The following is a 26,455-nucleotide window of genomic DNA, read 5'->3' as shown; positions in this document are numbered from 1 at the left end:
ATTTTACATAAACCTGAATTTTATAAAAGAAAATTCAAATAAAACATACATTTTGTACCTACACATATAACCCCTTTGCGTTCGTAATAAATTTTTATATGGGCATCGTACTCGTCAGAATTAATTTGAAAGAGCAGAGAAGCATAACATATAAGATAAACAAAGATTAACGAACCCTTTTTTCTTTAATTTAGATATGTACTTACTGAACGGTGTGTTTCTGATGATGTTGACTATGTCTTTGATTTCTATATAGGGGGGTCACTCTACGAAAAATGTAACGATTTATTAAGAGTTTTCAAACGTATATTACTCAAAATCGTTATTGCGCAATATATTATGTTATATACCATTAGAAAGGAAATTTATCCAGCTTTTTTTTTGCATAAAGCATGAACAGTGAATATAGTTAAAAAAGCTAACAATTTGACGATTGGGTATGTTTTCTTTTGATTGCACTATCCACTCGCTTTCTTTCCCGACGCAATGAGAAATCTTTTTGCCTAAATTCGGATGTTAGCTCACATTGTGAGTTGATGCGTATAATGAATCATTCTCCATTTAACGATAATAGGCATTCATCTGTTATTATATTGTATGTTGCTCAATTAATTCGTGCTCAATTCACGTTTTCATAGTGTAGGTCTTGCTACTAACAATTCATATATGTGGTCCAGGATGTCATAATAACGGTCATGTCGTTTGGTTATGTAAAAAAATGCAATTAATGAATTTAACTGGTTGCTGATTTAGAAGATCGAAAGGGTATATTCACGCATATCAGATGATAGCTTGAGTAGTCGCGATTTTAATATTATGCTCCCTATATATGTCTTCCTAAGAACCCCGCTTCACTTCCTCGAATCCACATGCCCATTCTTCTTTCCTTTTCCTATACAAAACATAACACCCAATGAGATCAATTCACTGCAGCAGCTACATGAACTTCCCAAGAGAGCACCCATGGCCATAGAATACTCAATATACATACATCACCGGGCTATAGAGTTGTAACAAACAATATTCCAGACAACGTGGCGACGAAGGAGAAAGTGCTAGATGAATTGGGTCGGTGGTTTCACTCGATTATCCCTAAGGTTAGCCTCATACCATGGTTCAAAAGTTTGGACTTGAGTCGGGGTTTTATTCGCAACTTATCCCGACTCATGTCCAATCACTGTTCATTAGACGCGCTACTCTTTCGTTTTAATCTTGGCGATAGCAACATCTGTGCTTGTGGCCATGGTTACCACGACATCGAACACGTTGTTTGGTCGTGCGAGGTGTATCTTGTTGTCAGACCGAATTTAAAAAACTCTCTTCGGGCTAGAGGAAGGCAGCCCAATGTGCCGGTGAGAGGTGTGTTGGCTTGGTTAGACCTTGATTACATGTCCCAAATATATGTCTTTCTAAAAGTTATCGATCTTCGTGCTTCTTACTAACAATAGAATAAGGTGAATTAGATAGGCTTAAGAATTGAGTGTGATGAATGTGAGTGTGATCCTTATATCCCTTCCTTTTCCTGAAGAAAATATGTCACCCTTCTAAACTCGGTTAGACCGCGAGTAATCGGTTTTCTACATCATTAACATTAGAATTAAGGAAAAATGTTGCAACAATACAGTGAGGAGTTTGGCTCCTTGAAACTTATGTAACTGAGGCTGTAAAAATAAACGATTTAAAAAAAATACACGAAGGAGATACACAGCATCGTAACTATTCTCTTATCTTTCCAGGTTAATAATATTTTGTTTTGTACCGAGTACCATTATCTACTATTCATAAGAGCTCCGTATTGATTCGCGAATAGAATAATTATATAAACGAAAATCCATTGTGATGAGGGCTTACCAGAGGGGGTCCGGTGACGGAGGATTTTCTTCCGCTTCCTAGAGCGGCCCAAAGGATCAAAAGTGAATTTTCCAGCTTACGATCTCAGCCACGAACTGAAATTAACCGCACCGCAATTCCCGCGCTATTTTCGGACACCTTTTATAAATTGTTGCGAAGATTTCAAACATGCACTAATTCACGATGCTGATTTTATTTATTTCACCTTCAGCGATGTAATTTTCTTCAAAGACACCTTTTTCGATTTAATAATTTCTAAATTGGTTTAATCACCGTTCACGTTTATACAAATGGATTGGATATAATATTGGATCTGATCTCTTTCTCGGTCGGAATTCAACTGGTCTGTGTGGAGATAAAAGAGGTTTTTTCGCTTCTCTATTGCGTAAACCACTTTTTGCTGGTTGGTGGGTTGGTTGACCTTTTAAGGCGGCACAAAAGTTTTTGGACACTTCATTTAAATTTCGTTCACATTGTGTTTGTTGTTTCACAAAAGTTCCAGAGATATGGTCTGCGATTTAAAGATGACAGACAAAACATAACGATACCTATCAGTTTCGAGTCGCTTCATGTGCAGATCGAAGTTGAGCTTAAGTTGTCAGCTGAGGTAAAGGCAACCCGTGTACGGACGGCCTGAGTTATTGTTTATTAGACGACACAGAACCTCTTAATCGCCTTAATAAGCCGTTGGATGTTTGTTTTCGTTTGTTAAATAGTGTTTGTGCAGTGTTCTGATTTGATAAGTGGATGGAAAATGGATTAAGGTATTATCAGCTTAAGCCCAATCGGTGGAATTGTTTTTTAGTATTCGAGACGTTGCAAATAAATGAAAAAAAATCGCCAAAGAAAATTGTGGTGGTTGTAGAATACCATCTAAACCAGTTTACCGCGTGAAACGTTCTCTTCTTACATGGTAAACGGGTAGTGAACGACCTACATTCACAAGCACTGCAAAAGCGTTGAAATCGGACAAACAGATAAAGCGAAATCCATTCGGAAGCTGGCTAAAGAAATGAGTATCTTGAAATCCTCCATGCATCGAATGATCAAAACTGTCTTAAATGTTAATTTAAATGTCTCCAATGTGTGAAAGGTCGAAAAAAATGAATTTTCGTGTTTTTTCGGATGTTAGGAATAAAGTTAAGTGTTCGGGTATTTCGGTTATTGTTTAAGGTATATTTGAAAATGTATTTTCCACTTTTTTGAGTGCTCGAATAAAGTTTATGCCGCTGTTGACAGCTTGATGTTTAGATGCTGTCTGAAAATCGGTTCCTTAGCGGTGGTAATGGTTCTGAAGCAACGGGATGACGCAGAACGAATTTTAAAGAATATTTTGAAACTTTAGGACAATACCTAAAGCGTTACATAGTGGTTTTTGAAAATTCGAAATTCGAAATTGCCAAAATGGCAGCTCATTAAAAATCGAATAAATGAGATATCAAAAAACGGTTATGTAACGCTTTAGATAATTAATTTTTACATGCTGATCGAAAAAAATCAGCCAAATCGGTCGAGTAGATCAAGAATTATCCATACCACCAGCTGAAAAAACATGATTTCGAGAAAAACGAGTTTGAAAATACGCACAGCAATATCCCTTGAGGATATCTAAAAATCCTTCTAGGACAACATTTCTGAGGGCATAAGCTTCCCAAAATGCGAGAAAAAAAGTCGATTTTTTCGACCTTCCAGACCGGGGTCCCCCCTTAAAACCATCGTCCAGGACTAAGGTGAAGCGCTGATAATTCAATATACAGGGTGGGCCATTTAAAGTGGAAGGATTTGTTTTTGCAATAGCAAAATAAAGAAGTGGAATTTTAAATTTTTTTTTTTTTGGAATTCATTTATTTTGGTCCAAGGAGATTTGTTCTAACTACTTTTTGATTATGATATCTCGTAAATGACCGCCTCTGGCCTTGACCGCAAAATGTGCCCTTTTTTCGGCATTTTCCATCACTTTGCCCAATGTTTCGGCCGATATGGCAGCAATTTCTTGTCGGATATTGTCTTTCAGCGCAGCCAGGGTCCTTGGTTTACCAGTGTATACCTTGGATTTTAAATATCCCCATAAAAAAAAGTCAGGAGGCGTCAAATCAGGTGATCTCGGTGACCAGTCATAATCGTCGTTTTTCGATATTAATCTTCCGGGGAACATTTCGCGCAATAATTTGGTCGTGGCAGCCGCTGTATGGGTTAAGTTGTTGAGCCATTTGAATTTTATACGGAAACATTTTCAAATTATGCGTCGGAGAGTGGTTCGAGCGATGCCTAACTCTCGCGAACGATGGCGACCTGATGTCGATGGAGTCTCTGCAACACTGGCTCGAACGGCATCAATATTCTCGTCGAAACGTCTTGGTCGTTGTCTGGACAGATGACTGGCATTACCAACACTACCAGACGATATAAATTTGGCATATAATCGACGTATAGTGTTGTCTCCAGGCGATGTTTTAACTTTATTTTTATTTTTCCACGCACGTTTAGTTAACACAATTGAGAAGTTATTTTGAATGTACAGCTGAACAATTTCAGTGCGTTGTTTAGGTGTGTATTGTTCCATGGTTAAATTGTACTGAAATGACGCTTCCAACGCGGTATGACATTTGTTAATCTGACATCTCTGTCAAAAGTTATGGGGTTGCCAGATGCTTCCACTTTAAATGGCCCACCCTGTAGGAGAATATTGAAGCGAAGGCTTTTGGATCCTCACACCCAAATATCGATTCTTATAAAGCTTCCATCGCCAAGGCGTGGGCTTCAATACCAGAGAACTATGTTATGGAGGTGGGTTCCCGAATTCGAATCGCATCGAAATAACTATGATTTCCATTTTTTTCAAATTCTTTTGTATTTTCACACATTGTTGTATTTTCACAGAGAGTTATGATAATGCGAAAATTTATAAGGTGTACATATCGAGTGATTATTTTGGAAATGACCAAAATACATGTTTGAATGATGTTTTTCAATCACGAAAAAAGAACCTCTAGGAAGAATTTTGTCATTTTTTTATGAGACACATTGTGATGTCTAACATCACATCGACTTTAGCATTGAAAACGCATTTCTGTTTCCTACAAGATATCAGTAGACAAAAAAATTTGCTTCCTTACAATCTCAGGAAATCAATTTGTCTAAACTCTCATCATGTTCTGCTCGGTGCATCTTTTTGCTAAAACCTTTTTGAACGTCCAAACTCCTGCTAATGATAGTTAATTTGTAATGCTTTCATTAGCTGTTGAAACATATCCGTTACAATTTTGCACCACCAGTCTAGTCCATTTATTACCGCTCATCTTGCAGGTCTTGTCTTTTCCACAGGGACCAGCACTGAAAACCGTCTTCGTTCATCATTCCATCATACAACTACGGCGTTGGCTCAAAATCACAATGTCATTTTTCTTTCCCGGTAAACAATATATTATTTAACCGCACTCTTTATCTTCCCGTTGGGTAGAATTATTCATTACCCTTATTTGCACTTCCAATAATACGTTTAATTAACTCTGATTTCGGTTACATGTTATGTACTCTACGGACGCTCATTATCGCTTCTACAATGTGTAAAGAAAAATTTTATGTAGTATGTACTATGATCGTTATCTGCTCAACCGCTTATTTTGAGGCATTTAATATCCTATCTTTCTTCTTGATTTTTCCTTGCAGTGTTCAAACGCAGTATTGACATTGGAATGCACACAGCTCCCACGCCAAATATAGGATTCTCGAAGGTAAGAAACGTATTTTTTCGCACTTGGGCACCTGGAATTTTCGGTTACTGAACGAGCTTTCGTGTAGATTAACTGTTCATTTCGCATCAAACGATTAATTAGCTTTTTCGTCAACTCCACAAGCATTCCCACCTTCGTGAAACCAGACTCGCTAACCGTGGGAATAAAGGTGGCATTTTGGAACTACATATCTGTCATTAGCCATCGATTCCGCCCCAATGTTTGTGATCGAATATTAATGAGTTGCCAGAGCTACGACTTGCTCTTGTTTTCGATTTCGTACTCATTTCATTTCATTTTAGTGTTTTTCATCTTTCTTTGCTTCATCAAAACTGTGTATATTGACGATCATCATCACTGACCCGGCAGCGATGATTGATTTGGGCATCCATTATTATCCTTTTACACTCTTCAGGTTTCAAAAAAAATAGAAATGACTGTCTGAACATCGGCGGGGGGGATTGGCGGTGTTAAGGTGATGAAACGATTGTTTGTATACGGGAATACGAGATTGACTCCCCTCGTTTGCTCTCGCAGAAGAATTGAATAATTACGCACATCACGTGCCATTCGCGCGGTAACAAATGCTTCAATTATGTTAAATTGCGCTTACACCAACAAGCCCACAATCGGGTGGATTTGTACTTCGCAATCGGATGAGATGGGATGAATCGGAACGATTATGCTACGGTTGGACAAATTACCGGAAAGACCTTCGTAAAGTGTTAATCCCTCTCTCTCTCTTTCTCGGGGAGGATTGAATCTCTGCTTCAAATGATTGATACAGAGCTATCGCGTGTCGGGTTCAATTAAATTGAACAGTGCAATGATTGCGTTTGTGTTTTGGTTCGTCTTTCGGTAGGATTGACCCCGGTACGAGTCACAACACTAGGATTTAGCGGTTTGTAACATTGAATCTGGAGATGTTATGTGAATAGAAATATTGTTAACTCATTTTAGGCCAAGCGTTCGAAAAATCGAACAGCAACTTTGATAATTTTTCATGCCTTTGGAAAGCAACCATATGTTAATGTTTTTGCACCAAAAGATAGCTTAATTTAATTGCCTATCACTTACTATCAAGTTCATTCAATTTTGTATAACTTTATTGGGCAATAAATTCGATATAAAGCGAGTATGTTTGGAAGGTGTGTTCAATTTCAATTAAAAAACCCAATAAAATAGAAATATATGTGAACTTTTCTACGCTATTACTTTGATAAAAGAACATACATTGTGATATAGGTCAAAAATCCTTCGATTGAGTCTCCTACAGGAAAATAACAGCCAGAAAAATCGAACGTTGGCGGGTTTTGGCCAACAGTCATTTCCGGGAAAATGGAAGATGGGAAAAAATTATTCTAGAACATTCTTTAGGATTTCTTTAGCGTCAATCATTACAACAGTGGCTTTCGTTAAAAACAAATCATTTTTACGGCTTGGTCGTGATAGGGTTAATGGTGAAGAACATTCTATCAAATCCAACTTCGCGAAATTTCGCCGAGAAGATCGGCGGAATTACATCGGAGGGTATATAATCTGGGATTCCATAAATTTGCATATTTCAAAAGTACGGGAAGCAAACTTAGATGGAGATGCCTGGTGAAGAGTGCACTTCGTGAGTTAAGTCCTCACGATATAAGGATGTAAAACTTGTCTGAGGAATCATTTGTAGTAGATTTTCGAAATTATCAATCACTAATGGTTTCATGATCTGGGAACGGAAATCTGTCAGACAATTCTGAGAGCCGATGAGTAAGCGGGGTACTCCCGCCAAAACTTCGAGATTCATCGTATGTGTCGAATGCAAACACCCTAAAGCTATACGCAAACAGCGATATTGTATCCTCTCCACTTAATAATGTGTTACCTGACAACTGCCATAGTCGTGGGTGACAATCTGATATCCTAATATCCTAATCTATGATGTAGAATATGAAGATGAATATATCGCATGTTTGAATCTACGATGTAGAACATAAAATGTAAACATGGATGTCTATTTAAAAAATGCGAATCAGTATCTACATCAGGTATCACGTATCTATACAAAAAAATCAACTATCTCCAACTAGAATCTGGGATTTGGGCTACGACATAAAAATCTGTAATCAGAACATGGAATAAATTATCTGACTTTACGAGACTTCAACTTATTCTGTTTATATTAAAAATTTGGAAAACATGACTAAAACTCTCATCCCTCGGCCTTGAGAAAGGACTTTATATCTATTACGGAACTATTCACCGCCGCTGACTGGTTGTTAGCTGGATGACTGTTGAATTGTTAATGAACATTTCTGAGGATCTTCCAATACGACATTTCAAAACGACAAAGTCCAGTTTAGGGGGAGTTCTGTGAAGTATATTTTATTGTAAGAGAGGTTTAGGAACTTTCCACCTTGCCTCCGCTGATCGAGGTTATCTGGGAATAGGACCTTCCACGATTAAAATTGCTATTCGTAAGACGGTGATACTATCGAACCACTATGACCTCCCGGGACGGATATTTACCGTTTTTATTACCCCAATAATAGGGCTCTCGACCCGCTAGAAGGGGTTCCCGCCAATTCTCTATCTTTCGCTATCTATGCCGATGAATCATCTGGTTGTAATAAAAAAAATACAATAATCACCATCGATTTTCCACCACCTCCCGTGCCCCAGCCCCCGTGAAACAGCAAACACAATTCAATAACTCAGACGTGAACAATCAGACAAACAAATAAATCCGAGTTGGAACAAAACAAAACCTGAGCGCAGCGCGCAACGAGAGAGTGCCGCTTATAAATGAACAGATAAATTACCGTTTTGTCTAGTTCTACCAATATTTTTTACCCTGTACGAGCCGGGACCAGGCATTACGTAAAACGGTGGAAATTTATTAATATTTACAGCAAACTGATGGCAGATTCGCGTCGCTCTACGAGACAAACATACAGCAGTGATTGTTTGCGCAGTGAACGCGGAGAACGAGGGGCTCCCGGCGAACGTTGACCGTTGCTAACGAAGACGATTCCGTCAGATGGAACCCCCCGGAATCCGGCCGGGGTTGTGAACCCTATGGGAAATTCGCAAAAATCGGAGTAAATCTCAAATTGCGCGCGATTGGTTTGAGTTATTGCAGTAGTGTGGCGTTCGGCATATATTATTATTTGCATCACGTTGACGTTGGCGTCGGAGTGCGCGGGGGAGGCCTGCAGATAAGTGTAATTCCACTGAGATCTGGAATTGTTGCGGATAATGGTGACTTCAGACATCGCAGAGCAGTGCTCAGAACAGCAATAATCGGCTGTGCAATTTCTGCCATTGCTGCAATTGAAGGAGGAAATAAAACGACAGAGTGAACGGGAGATGAGTGTAAAAAATAAGGTAAAATAAACAATAATCGATTATCGAATCGCGAATGTGATGATTGCAGTGTGATTTCGCTGGTTTGTTTTTCTGTCCGTTGATTGTTTCCCTCCGCTTCAATTGGATTGCTTTATTTCGGAGCGAACTGGAATGCACGGAATCGATGACTGTCGATGGATGATGGAATGGCGCACACGGGGCGCCTTAGCGGGTCCCAACATTGGGAATTAGTTTCTATCCGAGGAATTTTGGGTTACGAAACGAACATACGTCGAGAAGTATCCACAGCCCAGAGTCACCAGAATTCCGATACGATTATCCACGCGATGACTAATGTGGTATTGGTTCGAAATTTTGTTGACATATATGGCCCCGAAAAATGACAGCTCGTGTGAAAATTACTCACCGCTCACGCTAAAGCTAACGGCTACCAGCGCGCGGCAATTTACACACGTTTACCTTTTGATTGATCAGGCTTAAAGTGTCTGCCGGGGTTCCCTTTTAAGTGGTTGTTTTTAATCTTGGTTTGATTATTATAACGCACCGTTCATTCTTACTCCATGCTTCTTTCTCTCGTTTCAGGCCATGTCTGGTTTTCTGATGATGCTGACGCAGAACGGGAAACTACTCTATATCTCCGACAATGCTGCCGAGTATTTAGGACATTCCATGGTAAGTGTGATTTGAAAAATTTCTTATTTGAATCGCGTGACATGTGTGCGATTCGATTTTTAGTTACATAGTTTTGAGTACATATTTCTAGTAAATAAATAAGCAATTTTTTCATGCTAATAACATAGATTTTTCCCTACAACGAATATTTCTGATGGTACCGATTTTTGGAAGAAAAAGTACAGATGAGAAAGATTTTTACCGCCTCTGGTACAGATGAAAATGTGGCAACACTGCTCCGGACCTCAACCCAATAAAAAATCTTTGGAACGAGGTCAAGAGAAATATTGTGAATATAAAACACAAAAAACGGGTCGAGTTGTGGAACGCGATTCAAAAAGCTTGGTATGCTATTCAAGTAGAAACATGCCAGAAGCTGCCAAGACGTTGCTAAGCTGTATTGAAAAGTAATGGATTTCCGACTAAATACTAAAAGTTCACTCAATAAAGCATTCATGATGTTTCTGTACCATCCAATACAATCTATTGCAATACAATTATACAATTTCTCATAAAGGGTGTGTCACATCAAATTGCATCACGGAAAAAACGCTGTAGAAATTCGCCCAGTAGACCGATCCTTTTGAAAATTTTAGACAGTAAAATAAAAACTATTAAACAACTTTTGGCATTTTCTTTTTATTCATACTTCGAGCCCAAGCCCGTATGCTCGCACCTTCCTCTTTACCCCGTCCATAAGGTTCTGTACAACGTCAGATTGTAGTTTTTTTTGAACAGAAATCCATTTTCTCTTGAAGTCCGCCTCCGATTTGACAACTTTTGGGTTCTTCCGGAGGGCCTGCTTCATAATCGCCTAATATTTCTCTATTGGGCGAAGCTCCGGCGCGTTGGGCGGGTTCATTTCCTTTGGTACGAAGGTGACCCCGTTGGCTTCGTACCACTCCAACACGTCCTTTGAATAGTGGCACGAAGCGAGATCCGGCCAGAAGATGGTCGGGCCCTCGTGCTGCTTCAATAGTGGTAGTAAGCCCTTCTGTAGGCACTCCTTAAGGTAAACCTGCCCGTTTACCGTGCCGGTCATCACGAAGGGGGCGCTCCGCTTTCCGCAAGAGCAGATCGCTTGCCACACCATGTACTTTTTGGCAAACTTGGATAGTTTCTGCTTGCGAATCTCCTCCGGAACGCTGAATTTGTCCTCTGCGGAGAAGAAAAACAGGCCCGGCAGCTGACGAAAGTCCGCTTTGACGTAGGTTTCGTCGTCCATTACCAGGCAATGCGGCTTCGTCAGCATTTCGGTGTACAGCTTCCGGGCTCGCGTCTTCCCCACCATGTTTTGCCTTTCGTCGCGGTTAGGAGCCTTCTGAACCTTGTATGTACGCAGGCCCTCCCGCTGCTTGGTCCGCTGGACGAATGAACTTGACAAATTCAGCTTATTGGCGACATCCCGGACCGAACTTCTCGGATCACGTCTAAACTGCTTAACTACGCGCTTGTGATCTTTTTCACTGACGGAGCATCCATTTTTGCCGTTCTTCACCTTCCGGTCGATGGTTAGGTTCTCGAAGTATCGTTTTAGTACTCTGCTGACCGTGGATTGGACGATTCCCAGCATCTTACCGATGTCCCGATGTGACAACTCCGGATTCTCGAAATGAGTGCGCAGGATTAATTCACGACGCTCTTTTTCGTTCGACGACATTTTTCCAAATTTACGAAAAATTGACAGTGAAGCATGGCCAACGTGATCTATACACTCTTATCTGATTATAAGCGAAAGCTGAAGATATAATTCCTAAAAATTAAATTTCTACAGCGTTTTTTCCGTGATGCAATTTGATGTGACACACCCTTTAGTTAATATGTTAAAAAAGCGTTGAAAATAGAGCTTCTAATTTTCCATATACCGTTCTGAATCATATTTCGGACACTTAAGGCATTTGATGCAGAAAACAGATCTAAACTTTATGCACAGGTATTATTTGGTTTATATTTTGTATAAATAAATTCAATATGCTTTTAAGCTTTCTACTAAGGTTCCTATTAGATTCAAAACATCAAAAAATAACGAATAAAGACGTTTTTAAATTGAGGCGAATAAGAATCAAACTTCGGGCCCTATTTATAAAAAAAATCAAATTTCGGACAGAGTGAATTCGAACATGGGTTTTTGTGGTTTTGAGTTCAATTTATATTTCTGTACAATTACTAATGCAACAAAATGACGAAATATGCGAAAATAACAACGACTTGCCCTGTCTAAATGTATACTGCAACCTTTCATGCACACACAAAGGTGTTAAAAATGTTCTACAACCATTGATGGCTTGTAAAATTAAAATAGAACTTTTACCACTTGTTTTTTAATTAACTTCAAATGATTTTCAACAATCTCTTTTGAGATATTTGCAAGCATTTACCTCTTGCCCTTTTTTAACCAAAATGGTTGTCGTTTATTGGTGTTTCTTTATGTTATAGTAGCTTCATGATTTAAAATACTCTAAGGGTATATTGCTTAAATGATAATTATATATTTGAATTCAAGTTATTTTATGTTCAAAGTAATAAAATAATTCCAGGTTATTCACAGAACATGAATCATGATTATTTATTGTTGTTATACGATTTCATTCATTTTGTCATTATCCTTTTATTGCAATTTCGCTTTCTTAGTTCTTGAATTTTCATCTGTTTTTTTCAGTTCTTTAAGTTTTTCTTGCTGCTTCTTCCGTTCTTCCTGCTTTCTCGACTTGGATTTCTTTTTCTTTCCGTTTAAACTCAATTTGCCTTTTTCTTTCCTCAAGTCTCTAGCGCTTCGTCATTTCAATCAATTTCTTCGAAGTTCTACTTCCTTGTACAACATATCCCAGGACTCGTTTGTGGCTATTGCAGGAGTATCGCGAGGATTACTTTTACCGTGAGTTGATGAGTTGCCAGGATACACGGCAACATAGTTAGAAGAAGTTCATCCAGTTGTTCATTGTCTACTAATTATTCAGCTTTCCTCATATATAACCGCTGGTCTGCAGTTGAAAAACACGTGTTTCATTTATACAAGGCTTCAAAATATGTTGATGCGCAAAATGAATCTACGCTTTGCATCCATAATATCACCAATTTCAACTGTCCGAAATATGAGTCGTAAGAAAAAAGTTCGATTCAAATTTCAGACTCTTTGTTTTGATTTTTTTGACGTGGGACTACGTCTAAACGGAATATATGGGGGTAAAATGAAAACCTAAACACAAGACATGCAGGAAAAAATGAAAGATTTCGATTGCTTATAACTCGAACATTTCTTACTGGATCGGAAAGATGTTTGCATCAATTGATAGGGAATATTTCTACGCATCTATTGCAACATACAAAATGTTATTTTTCAATAGAAAAATGTTCCCTAACACAGACTTCAAAACCAAGCAGCGATGGAGAAATCGGCATTGCAAACATATGAAAGTAGCGGGAGCTTTTGTTCCCACCGAAATGTGTTCCCTAACAGAGGTTTCTAAACCAAGGTGCCTGGAGGAAATCGGCATTTCAAATTCATGTAAGTTGGGGGTATTTTTGTTCCGATTGAAATGTGTTTCCCTAACACAGACTTCAAATCCATGGAGCTTGGGGAAATTGGCATTGCAGATACATGTAAATCGGGGGTATTGAATTCAATTGAATTTGGAAACTGTTTCATTCAATCAAGAATATAATCAATACAAACGAATGATTGCTAAGCCAAGGTAGTCCCACGTCAACCTTGCGGTTGTATCATAGATATAACCTACCCTTTTTTTTTAAGGAAAATTACATTATATTTTATTATATTTCATAGTCAACTGCGAAACACTTACTAAGCAATAACAGTGAACTGATAACGATTATGAGAACTGATTAAATACGAGAGCAGTCTAAATATTAATGAACGGTTGAATTCCACATACTAACGCTAAGCGAACGTCAAACACAAACGATAATGGGTAGCACAATTAGATTTTTGCCTTTTATGTTATAAATCAAATGTAATTCTCATATAAAATGATAGTGAAACCAAGAGGTTACTCTAAAGAATCAATTGTGAAATTAGTTTTATAGTTATATCATCGGGGCATTATGTATTTCAAGATTTTATTGCAAAGTGTCCGAAATATGATTCAGAACGGTATTTCCGTAAACTGCAATGAATTCTAGAAGGCCTTGGCAGACTAGATAATCAGTCTAGTCCGTATTAGAAAAACACATTGCGGTCTAAACATTTACAGTTATCTTTGACACAGCTAAAAGCAGAAAGAAGGGATTAACTCTGGTGGATCACATCATTGAGGTAGAGGCGGATCCTTCGGATGAAGGACGCCTGGATGATGATAGCTCAGATTTACAGCAACGCTCTTTGGATTTATACACTTGGGAAATTAAAATCTCTGGAGTACTTCTAAACAGGGATTTATTACGCGATGTTCTTCGGTAAATGGTTGGATTTGGAATGATATATTGAATTGGTGTGCATCGATTCGCTCTCACATTTTTGGTTGTATGTGTTCGGCATCAGTAAATGCTGCTGTCGTTCGTGCACCACACATTGCATTTCAGAGGGAAACGAGTGGTTTGTATGGGAAAAAGGATAGGAATGGACATGGAATTTGGAAATAGGGAACACTTGCTAAACATTCGCGCCTTGGTCGCGAACAAACTCAATAAGGAAATATTTCAGCTTCAATAATTACTGGATTGAGTTAATCGCTTCGCATTGAAAATGCTGAATTCGCCCGGAATAAAATGGCTCTCACTGGAATCCGTCGTTACACATAACCTAGAGAGATTCAACCACGAATAAAACCAACAGATGAAGCGGAGTTTGAACCATTTGAATCACTTGATGACCTATTTTATTGTTTTTTGAACTACACTCTGTCCAACTTCTATAAGACCACCCTGATTCTATTTCGTTGCAACACAAACAGTTAGAATTTCAACAAGATACATTCATACATTGTTGAATGCTTAGAATAAAGTATATTAAACATCAATTTCGTTCAAAAGAGTTGTTTGTTTATTTATTGTGCTTAAATACGATAGTTTCAGCTGTCCAGTTTCTATATGACCATTTCAAAATTCATAAGTATTATCAATGAAAAACTCAAAACGATCGACTGATTCGCATGTCAATAATTGGCAACTTTGCCATTTCGGCTAATAACGTTTCGTGTCGGAATACTGTTTACCAAATGCTGCTGAACGAATTTCTCGATATTTTTCCATGTTTCCGGAATTGCGACTTTGAGCACTTCAATCGTGGTGTACCGTTTTCCCTCGGTGTAGATTCTGCGTACAAGGATTTCCCTAAGATTTTCAAAAGGATTCAAATCTGGAGAGCGAGCCGACCAGTCCAAAAAATTTAGTTTTTGGTCCTTAATCCATTTCTTAGTTTCCTTGCTGATATGAATACAGGTAATCTTCGATATAACGTACATTTCACTTTCCAATTGTACGTTGTATCGAATTGTACGTTATATCGAAGCATAATAAAGTACTCACAAACGTAGTCTATAATACATTATTGTGTTGCTGTTTTGGTAAAGTTAATGAATAACTTCAATCAGAAGACGAAGCCAGTCTTTCTCATGATGTTTCCCTCCGTACTGATGATTAAAGCTTGATTCATTTAGAATCCGGAATCACAAAACCAGCTGTATTTCGGGATTGATCGAAGGTACAAAACTTGTTTTAGCATCACAATACAGGTTATTCATTGTTATATAAAATATTGAAAAAAAATTTCCTTTACACTTTGGAAATGTGTACGTTATATCGAGTGACGTTATATCGAGGGTACGTTATAACGAGGGTACGTTATATCGAAGTTTCCCTGTAGTAGCATTGTTGCTGAAATGTGACTTTTTTTGTAACGATATCCATGCAAAAACGGTAGGAGAGAGGATTCCAGAACATGTATATAATCCTTGAATGATGTGAAAGCTATCTTGAGCTCTCCGGTTGCACAGAATCCTGCCCAAACCATGCACGAGACCTCACCAAAATACCTGGTTGAAAACTACTGTTCCTTCTTCCGTAAATCACGCCAGTATCCGCTGAAACCATTCTTTGTCACAACATACCATGTCCCACTGTCCCACAGTTCATGTGAGCTTTGGCAAAACTCAGACGTCTTCCGATATGAGAAGGGGTAAGATGAGGAGCCTTAACCTTTTAAATCCTCTTTATGTGAGGATTTTTTACAAAAGCTTGACTAATTGTCACCCGAATAACATTTAAATTGGAATATTGCTTTATTTGCATAAGCGATTTTCAGGTATCGACCCCAATAGGTCGATATCGACCACTTTGAGAACCCCTGGTCTAATCAATCATAACTTTGCCAATCAATGATACTAGAGCTAAAATTATGCTTCAAAATTTGGCTTACAAATTTAATACAGATTTCAATACAGATAAAAAGATTGTTTCAGACCGGGTACACAGATGTTATTATGGCAACTTAGCTAGTCGTTATCGTAAGCTAATGTAAATATTTAACCCGCATCACTTCCCCAAATCCACTCGCCCATTCTCCTTTCTCTTACTTATAAACGAGCATACAACCCTTAGAATCCGTTGAGATTAGTTCATCAAAAACGTTGTTCCGTTGTAAGAGAAGCAATATTTGAAGAACACTTCCAATTTTCTAGAAATTCTAGAAATTTCTAGAAATAATTTTTGAAGCAATATTTGAAGAACACTTCCAATTTTCTAGAAATTCTAGGCATTTCTAGAAATTCCGAGGATATACCGAGGATATCTACCTGTTCGAGAGGACGTTCTAATCAAGTTAGAAAACTGTCGCTGCTCAGGATTTCCGTTTTCTGGCAAAAAGCTTGTCAGGTAATAGTAAAATACGGCAGTAATGCTGTAACATACCAGGAAGAATAGTTTTGAACACATGAACCGAGCGTATGACCATCCATAGTCTACGACACGTCTTGTTATGGCGGCGGTTCGTTCTTGAACGAAGTACTAATGGTTGGATCACTCATCTGAGAGAGATCCGTCCCATGATGATCATCACTGCCATCAAACGGATATGCCGGCTGATACTGGAGGACGAAAAGGACACTGCACTTAGTCCGATAATTAGATGAAGATTGGCCCTCGAACCTACGAACAGAGAATTTTAAAATGAAGAACAAGTCTCTTCGAAAATCAGTTCGTGTGGGAAGTGAGTAGATCGTTTAGATTTATTCATTGTTTCGCAAGTTTTTCTTGAAAAACGTACTTAGGTTAGTCATTGACAGTTGTTTACTTTTAGTTATGTATTATGTCATTTCAGGACAAAACCTTAAGTTCGCCTTCTAGTTAAGTTTTCAATTCTTTTCAACAGATTAGTGCTGATGTTGTATTTCCAAACAGCCACTTTGCAATCGTCCCTAAGTTCCTCCTAACCATCTCTATCATTTACTCGAATGCAGTGAACCTGTCCTCGGTTTCATTTCCCAATATCGCATTTATGTACGAATGTATCTACGCGCGCCCGGTTTGCTCGGTGACAACGATCAGGACCTCGTGTGCGGATCATGTCCAAGTGGAGGGGGAAACAGCCCAAGAAGAAGGTAGAAGTTGTGCACATGTTCCAATATTATCATATCTCTCACCGGAGCGAACATGCGAACTATTCGCAAATATAGGCACCCATTTAAAGTTCACTAAATCTATTAGTGTGTCACATAAATTATGCCGTAAAGCGAGAGCGATTTGAGTCATGAGCTTTTTTTTCTCCTGCCCTCGCAGCTCCCGCTGACGTCTCTCCTTTTCGAAAACATTAGGACCCAAGCACTGAACATATGTTTTACGCTCACCGGAGCTGGGCTGGAAGCGATGGCAGGAGAGACCATTTTGCATACGGTCACATCGAAACACCTGCCAATTATGACAACCATTGGTAGTTTATGACTTATTGCTTCGAACATATTGCCAAGTATACGAGTATATACCCAACAAGTGCACCATTGGAAGGTTTTGAGAAATTTGTACAATTAAGCGCAGAGTCCACACCGTTTGTCATGTTTGCCACGGTGACAGCTTCATACAAAGTGACTAGCGGTGGGATTTCCTGCTGTCAGCATCAGCATCGGTGTGGCAATTTCGGTTCCAGCCAGTCAGTTCAAGGAGAGCAGCCCTAGGGGCAACCCGCTTATCGATTCCCATATAGGTGGTGGACCGTAGCGAAGGCTCAGGCAGCTGTCGGTCAGGTTGGTGCAGCGATGAAAATCAATTAAAGTGCGCCTTATTTATTTGCTCATTAACGACGTGACATGAATGAAACACACCGCACCACGCGGCGGCGGTCAGCCTGCGACGGAAGAGCTCACAATCACAGCCCCCCTTGAGTTGTGTGTATCGCCCTGCGACAGGAACCAGCGAAGCCCAGGTCCGATGATTGTAACCCGTGTCGCCCGTACAGCTTGACTCGTTAGTGATTTCTTTATGACCGGCTCGCGACCGATAAGATCAGCGGATAAATAAATGCATATATAAAGTTAATAATTTTGCCATGTGCCTTTTTGTCGCCCTCGCTGGTGGAACTTCTCACGTGGCTTCTGGGGGGAAATGTTTGTCACCGGGAATGGGAATACCGCTGCTTTGCGGATTAGTATGTGGGTTTCTCAAACGAAGCATCGGATTCGTAGTAAATTCAATCAAAGATGCATTCTAGCCTGCTCGCACGCGACCGTTGTGCAACAAGAGGATTCTTTGTGAGGCTGCTGGGAGACATGTATAGTTATAATTGAATGGACGAACAAAATTAAGAACGAGAAATAACATCTCCTAGCATCACCTATTAGCAAAATAGGGGTTATGTACACATTGGTAGTTGTAATGTATTAGCTCTACATTACTTGTTCAATCTAAATATTTCACGTGAATATTTTCCATCTGAGAATAAAATATGCATTATTTTATAACTTATCGCGCTTTTTAAACACAAAACCGGCTGGATTACTAATTTAAACATTGTGAAGGCCATTTTTCGATATAACAAATCATAACTTAAAAACAAAAAACAACACCTCTCTGATTTTTGGATATATTATATCGAAAAACCTCAGCTTTCAAGAAAAAATATAAAATATATAGCGCCCTTGGTCCCGACACCATGTGAACTATAAAACACAAATACAAATTATGAAAACAAAATTCTTTTTTTTTTTTGCAAGTACAGTAAAACCTGTTTTTGTGTGGTTTTTTTGTGCGGTGTATAAAAAGAAGCATTTTTGACGAAGTAATCGTCCATTTAGTTTTTTTCGATGGTTTATATGCATTCCAGTGCGATAAAAGCATATTTGCGTCTCAATTATCCACTTCTGAAATCATTCCCCTCCTCTCATCAAATACTCTAAGTTTTTCTAAGTTTTTGCATGACATGATTTCTAACAGCAATACGTTTCGACATGCAACTAAAAGCACAAAACAGCCACGCGCAACCGAAAAGGCAAAGTGTCCCATCGCAAAGCAGGGAAACAAAAGGAAATTGAACGGTGAATGGCGTGGATTTGAGTTATTTTCTTGGGGGAAACTTTTTTTATCGGGTCCCTATCTACCGCACAAAAAAAAGTATTTTTCAAAATGTGAACACGATTTTTTAAAGCTGCTGGTGATGTTTTGCACGATTTTTTTTGCGACTTTTGTGTGCGGTCCCTATCCCCCGCACAAAAAAGGTTTGCCTGTATAATATTTTTTCAAAGAAGGCTGATTCATTGCCTTTAATTTGATATGTTGATCATCGGAATTGATCTAGTACTTCAAACGTAATGAATTTCTGAAAAATAGGTAATTTTTGGAAAAAAATGGGGAAAATTTGATTTTTTTTTACCCTAAAATAGAATTGGTCACCCTAATGGAAAAACAGAAAAATACGGGTATAATGTTTTGCGGTAAAGAACAAAATCACCACTTTTCACGAAAATACGAGAGCTAGTGTATCGGTTTGGCATGGAATGGCTTTATATTGCAAATGAATGTATGGGAAAAAATCCACCCAAAACTTTCAAAATGTTACCCCATACAAAATGTTCTCCACCATGAAAAAACATCCTATGAAAAATTTCAGCTCAATCGGACTTAACACTTTCGTCGTCCCGTCACCCAGATATGGGTGACACTTTCCTCGTTCAAATTGAATAGGAGTTTTAATAGGAATTCGACAAAATAGGCACTTAAATGTAACTAAAGGGTATGTAGAAAAATAATAAAATTATAACCATATTATTATAATGTTTATACTATACTTTTTATCAATTCATAGTGCGGATGGTTTGTATGGCAGCTTTTTGCAAAACCCATACAATATGACTTGGGCATGTGTTATTGTTGTCAATTCATCTTCAAATTAAATAAAATATTGCTAGATCATGTAAAAGCTGTCTACAAATAAGCTTGATCTTCATTTAATACTCCGCAAGTAGGGCTCCGCAAGAAACTCAGAAAAACCGCTTTGGGCGACGAACGTGTTAAGGGAGAGTGGCGCAAAGCGGTCAAAGTTTGAGTTTTTCTGAAAATCGAAAAATCACCCAAGAAGGGAGTAAAGGAAATCGAGGTTTTCAAAAAAAAAAACAATTTTGGTGCCAAATGTCATAAAATCGCATGAAACGTCGAGATATCATCTCGAAAAAAAAAATTCTCAAAAATCGACACTCTTGGACTGGGTTTTTTCAGAATACAGGGAAACTTCGATATAACGTACCCTCGTTATAACGTACCCTCGATATAACGTCACTCGATATAACGTACATATTTCCAAAGTGTAAAGGAAAAAAATGTTCTATATTTTTTTTCTGATAGAACAATGAATTATTTTTATTGTGATGCTATGACAAGTTTTGTACCTTCAATCAATTCCGAAATACAGCTGGTTTTGTGATTCCGGATTCTAAATGAATCAAGCTTTAATCAACAGTACGAAGGGAAACATCATGAGAAAGACTGGCTTCGTCTTCTGATTGAAGTTATTTATTAACTTTACTAAAACAGCAACACAATAATGTAATATAGACTACGTATGTGAGTACTTTATTATGCTTCGATACAACGTACAATTTTGAAAGTGAAATGTACGTTATATCGAAGTTTACCTGTACTACACGAAACGTATGGTTTTGGGTGTAAAAAAAATAGTTATCTCGATTTTTCATACGGAACTTGCTGCGAAATGCTGATTTGCTCACCGCGCTTCGACCACGACTTTTTTCGCTTTAGGTTGTCGTACGTGATCCACTTTTCATCACCAGTCACCATCTTCTTCAAAAATGGGTCGAGTTCGTTCCGTTTCAGCAGAGCATCGCAGGTGTTGATTCGGCTTAAAATTATTTTTTTCGTTAACTCGTGTGGCACCCATTCATCCAGCTTTTTTTTTTTGAATCCAATCTTCTGCAAATGGTTCCAAACGGTTTTATGGTCTATACCCAGTTACTGGCCAATCGAACGAGTGCTCACATGCCGGTCTACTTGGATGATTTCAATGATTTAATCGGTTTCCACGACGATTGGCCTACCAGTACGAGGTTTATCTCCAACAGCCACTACACCAGAACGAAATCGATCAAACCAACGCTGTGCTGTGCGAATCGTTACAGTATCGGGTCCATAAACTATACGGTTTTTTTCGGCCACCTTTGTTGTAGTTGCAGGTTTAAAAACGTAAAATATGGCGAATTTCTTGCTTGGTGGACTCCATCTTTGACGCGCTATAACTTGAGACTGAAAAAGGACAATCACAACACTGTCAAAACGACACTTGTAGCACAGATTGTCGTCTTTAAATAGCTGTATAGTATGACCCGATGCGATAAGTACAACACAAGATATGTTTAAGTGTTGCCATACATTGACAATATACGACATTTCTTTTTCCCCAACCCAATATTAGCTCAGTCAGACTTCATTTACTAGTGTCGCAAACGTTCAAATTTGAGTTTTTTGAAACCCAAAAAATATTGAAATTTCATGACACCTCGAAATTTACAGTTATCTCAAAAAAAAATCGAAAGATCTAACAAATGATGTTAGAATTTATTCGTTCGGATGATTTGATTGTATGAATCCAGATCATCGATGATCATATGCAAACGACTTATTCTAAAATATGCTAGGAACTATGAAACAGTAAAACGCCTTGATTGTATAAATGTTTTTGAAGCTGACTGCAAAAAAAAACCTTTTGATATTTTTCGAAAAAAATTATTGAGTGAATAAAACTCATTATAAAACAAAACAATCAAACATTCTTAGAAGTACCTGCTTTGTTCTCTACAACGAAGGAAATTTTGGATGATGAAGTAACGTTATGAAGTTATGATTTTTGGAAGTTTTATCATAAAATTTGTCACATTCCAGATCGAAATTCTGTTTGACAAATATCATAACGTTCACGGTTTCAACATTGAGTCGTACACGTATTGTTGTCCACAAACTATTTATGGCTGAAAAAACACTTTTAACAGGTGCAGTAGTACCAGGTACTACTAGAAAGTTCACTGGTTCCGCTGGCACAAATGATCCGAAGCCTACTGAATTTAAAAACATAAATAAACACATTTTTTTTGGAATCCTCATTTAAGTATTCATTTACCGAACTTTCGGACTGAAAAAAGGACTTGCAAAAACCCGAGATGCAAATCGGAAACGCAAGCCATATACCTTAAATGTGACATCAATTGAGGGGATTAGAATGAAGTGATTCGATCGATTTCTCTACATCGACTCTCTCTTTTGGTCATAACTTCGCAGCAAATACATTTCCAACTGCTTCCACAATGTGGAAGGTAGGTCAGAACCTCATCTATCGGATTCTATAGCAAACTTAAATTGGAACGTTTCTGCAGTTGAGTTATTAACTAAATAAAAAGTTGATGAAGAGAAATCGATCAAGTCACTTACACCCCTTGCATTCTAAGCCCCTCAATTAACACTTGCAGCCAAACCAGAGTTGTGTTTATGTTTTCCATCATAAGGAATAACTACGACGAACAGTTTAAAAGAAAAAATATTTTTTTCGACCAGATACCAAACCCGCCTTAAGGTTCTGTTACTGGTTCTGTGATATGATTGAAAAATCCGTTACTTTAAAAAATTGCCGTTATGTTTTTCGATTTTCTCATCAAATTTCCTGCGTATTGCTCTCCCGAGGGCAACAATGGAACATCATTCAATAATTCACCTGTTTCTTCAAAACTATCCATCGGTCCTTTCAGGGGTGCTTTGCACTCCAAACGAATTTCGTTCTAAACTAAAGGGATGCAGAAGAAGCGGCTCAAACTACGATAGGCAACACTTTTAACTTCTCGAAGTTAGAAGAAATTTTCGAAGCTTCAGACAGAACAAGTTATTGCCAGATGAAAAACGCAGAGAATGTTGTGCATTGTTTCCGGGTTAAAGATGGCTTCAAAGCACATCATATTTGAAACCGTTTGCAATAAAGGTATTTTCCTGCGGTGACAGTTGTGTTCTTTGTCGAAAACTGAAGATGAAAGTTTGTTCTGCAACGCTTGTCCACGCTGGCAATAATTATGTAGTCCTACGTTAACACTGCGAATCTTGGACACCACTCTTCTAATTTTTTAAAATCTTGTTGCAATTGAACAGTTCACTATCACTATTTTCATTTTTGAATGACCAATTTTAACGACTGATTGTTATAAGGGCGTACCCAATATGATTGAACTTTTTTCGAAAAAAAAAATCATTGATGAAAATTGTTGGAAAATCAATGACCTATTTAGGAAAAATAATTTTTAAATAAAAGGATAAAAAATCTTACTCAATTGAGTTCATTTTTTAAAAATATTGATAGCTCAAAAACATGTTCCCATGTTATTTTTCCGAAATAATCCATTGATTTTCCAACAACTTTGCCTAACGTCACATTTTAAGCAGGCGTCTGGATTCCGTGTTATTATTTTAGCAAAGAAATGTCAATGATTCTAGAAATGTTCTCATAAAAAATCAGTCGTATATAAAATTGGTCATCTGATAATGAGAATAATGATTTTGGTACCTGCCACGTATACGTTCAAACTTTTTTTTAAAGGAGTACCGGAGCAACGGCCGGCTGATTTGGCGAGGAATTGTTCTATAATCTGTTAGCTTCACGAATTCTTACACTCTGAAAATTCGTTTTCCTTCCGATTTGCAACTGGCTCGAATTCTTTGTTGCACATTTTTATCTCATAAATTATAACTTCTTCAACCATTGTCTACTTATCAAACGAAATATGATCATCTATTTGAACTGAAGTGAAGAATTCGAATAAAATGATCAACACAACTTCAGCAACATTGCTTCTTCAAACAAAACCGATCATTGTCTGAAAAGTCACTGTCTGATCTCTGGTAGGAAGCAACCATAAGACTGATTTAGACGATGCCAGTCAGCGCTCTAGTTGAAGTATCCAGTGAATAGAGAACAGACACTCTGTTCAAGTTAGGTGCCAATTACTTGTTCGATACTGGTAAAAGTAACTTGAACAGAGTGTCTGTTCACTGTTCACTGGATACTTCAACTAGCGCGCAGACTGGCATCGTCTAAATCAGCCTATAGTTTGCGACACGGGTTTTCGAACAAATCGCGTAGTATCACAAGACATATTTTTTTTTCTCTTTATACTCAAAATATCGAGAAAAAGACGGGACAATAGAAAATGGTCGAAAAAATGGTACTATCCCGTTAAAAACGGTACGTTTGGTCAACCTATCCACAACAGAACTCACATTTACGGTTGAACAAATGAATAATTGTCGCAACATTTTTTGAAGAATAATGCAACTACCAATACTATTAGCGAATTACAAAATCCTGATTTTTTTACAAAAGCTGTGTAAAATTTAAAAACAAAATCCGGTACAGGTTTCAGCGAGATGTCTGTGATCACGTGATCACGCAATGTACAAATAAACTGAAAATTGCTTTCCAGAAATCGTATAATCCACTTTCCGTTCCGATACTATCCTACCAATTTAAAAAGCATTTAGATGGGGATGCTTCTTCAGTTGTCTGGTTACCATCGGAGTCCAACACAAAGCATAAACACCGAACGAATGCGCAAACTTCGCGTCAAGATAAGCCTAAATATCAAACGAACGCATCATAAACACGAGCGCTGTCCTGATCGCGAAAACAAACACGATCGCACGGCCCCATAATTACGGCGCAAACATGTTCATTTTGCGTTACAGCCGCTGTAACGCTCATGGCCAGGGTGAGATGAGGTTATGTCTTCCGTCTTCCGTCTTGGCAACTCGCTCCGCTCAGACCACTCGAGTGAGCATTATGACAGTGCCCGAACAGGTTGAAGCAAAATGAGCAAAATCTCAACCTTCTGACTGGTGGCTGCCATGCGCCAGGCGGTGGTGGGGATGGGAAAAAAATCCGAGGGTGAGCTTAATTAATGCATATCAAACAAGAAAAAGCAAATGCGCGCGCACACACAATGTTTATTTACGCGCGATTTTCTGCAGGGGGAACAGAAAAAAAAAACGACACATTTTGGAAAATAAGGTGGAGTTCGCTCATTTCACGGGTTTTGTGAAGGGGGGGGGGGGTGTAAGGGGAACGGCAATGAGTGACTTGTTTTCATTGCTTGTTGTTGGTTTTTTGTTGCGCATTCGCTGCGCTTGATGAACTCGGCGATGAGTAGCTGGGACCACCCCGAAATGGGTGGGACTTGCAGTTGATCTAATGTGATGCATTTTGTGTAATTTCTCTTGACAGCTTTTTGCCCTGAAAGGAACGACCACAACTGAATGACGACTGAGTATCTGCCACTGATAAGATGAACAGATGAGATTATTGCACATTTAGAATGTTTTTCATTTTATCGTAGCACTTGATTAAGCATCAACTCCCTAGATTGAACGGCTAATCCCTTTCACAGGAAGACCTGCTGATACACGGCGACTCGGTATACGACATAATCGACAAGCAGGATCATGGTGCCATCCAGTCTGAGCTGGGCCGCGGGGTCCCTCAGCACCAAACGAGTGCATCTAATCACCACAGTCACCATGGCCACAGGAGCTCATCACAGCTCGATGGAGAGCAGCGGATATTTCTGTGCCGGATGAATGTTAGCCGAAACGCACGACGACAGATGCGATTCGGAGATCAAAAGGTTGGTTGAGAATGGCTTCTAATAATGTGTTCCGAACGCTGATGGGTAACATTTTTTTATTACTTTCCAATCACAGGTTGTGCTCGTCCAGGGTCACTACCTCTCGTACCTGCCACTGTGTAGCCGAAACGAGCCAGTGTTCATTGCGACATGCACCCCCATCGCAATGCCCGAGACGCGGGAATGTGTGGTCCAGGGAGCAACCAACTGCTTCACCACTATCCATTCGATGGACATGAAGATTGTACATATAGACAAAAAGTGAGTAATAGTTATGGTGCGGAGTTCCTCGTTTGATCACATAACACGTAACGGGACAGTGTGTAACGTGTCGAAGTCCGTTGCATAGAGGCAGAGAGCGCCAATTTATCCGAAGCCTACGAAATTTGAATGAAAGATCAATTATTCATGAGAGGCGATGCGATGTCTCATAAACGAGATCGGTTTGAATTATGCGTTGCGTAAGTAGTTACCCCCCTCCGGATAGAAACAAACATGACCATTCAATCCGATTCGACCGGTGCTCCATTGAAGTTTTTATTTTCCACGGGATTTCGATGTTGACTGCGTGAGTGTGTGAAGACCGACGACCGGTGGTGGAAGCAACTATAGGTGCCCATTAAAATGGCCCTACGTAATGCGAGATCGGTAAGAGCAACCTTTCGCTGATGATGATTCCGTTTGTGCTGTTTCACAAACGCTTGGACGCAACAAGAAAGTTATTTAATGTTTTAATGA

The 26,455-nt window shown here is 38.7% G+C and overlaps 1 protein-coding gene across 3 annotated transcripts in view; it reads left to right on the top strand.

Annotated features, from left to right (window-relative positions):
• LOC129775684 (uncharacterized) overlaps positions 1-26,455 on the top strand; it is a 135,744-nt gene that overhangs the window by 65,121 nt on the left and 44,168 nt on the right. The window contains exons 1-5 of one of the 3 annotated variants that reach the window (XM_055780697.1): positions 2,580-2,615; positions 5,521-5,585; positions 9,522-9,611; positions 25,481-25,717; positions 25,794-25,978. In XM_055780697.1, the coding sequence (XP_055636672.1) occupies positions 5,547-5,585; positions 9,522-9,611; positions 25,481-25,717; positions 25,794-25,978 (551 nt within the window). In that variant the 5' untranslated portion in view covers positions 2,580-2,615; positions 5,521-5,546. Of the gene's footprint in view, positions 1-2,579; positions 2,616-5,520; positions 5,586-8,576; positions 8,958-9,521; positions 9,612-25,480; positions 25,718-25,793; positions 25,979-26,455 lie in introns of those variants that run through there. The other 2 variants (XM_055780696.1, XM_055780698.1) reach the window with 2 other exon arrangements.

Source organism: Toxorhynchites rutilus, chromosome 3 (assembly GCF_029784135.1).
Source record: "Toxorhynchites rutilus septentrionalis strain SRP chromosome 3, ASM2978413v1, whole genome shotgun sequence".
Classification (NCBI taxonomy): Eukaryota; Metazoa; Arthropoda; class Insecta; order Diptera; family Culicidae; genus Toxorhynchites; species Toxorhynchites rutilus.
This window is presented reverse-complemented; position numbering and strand designations above follow the sequence as displayed.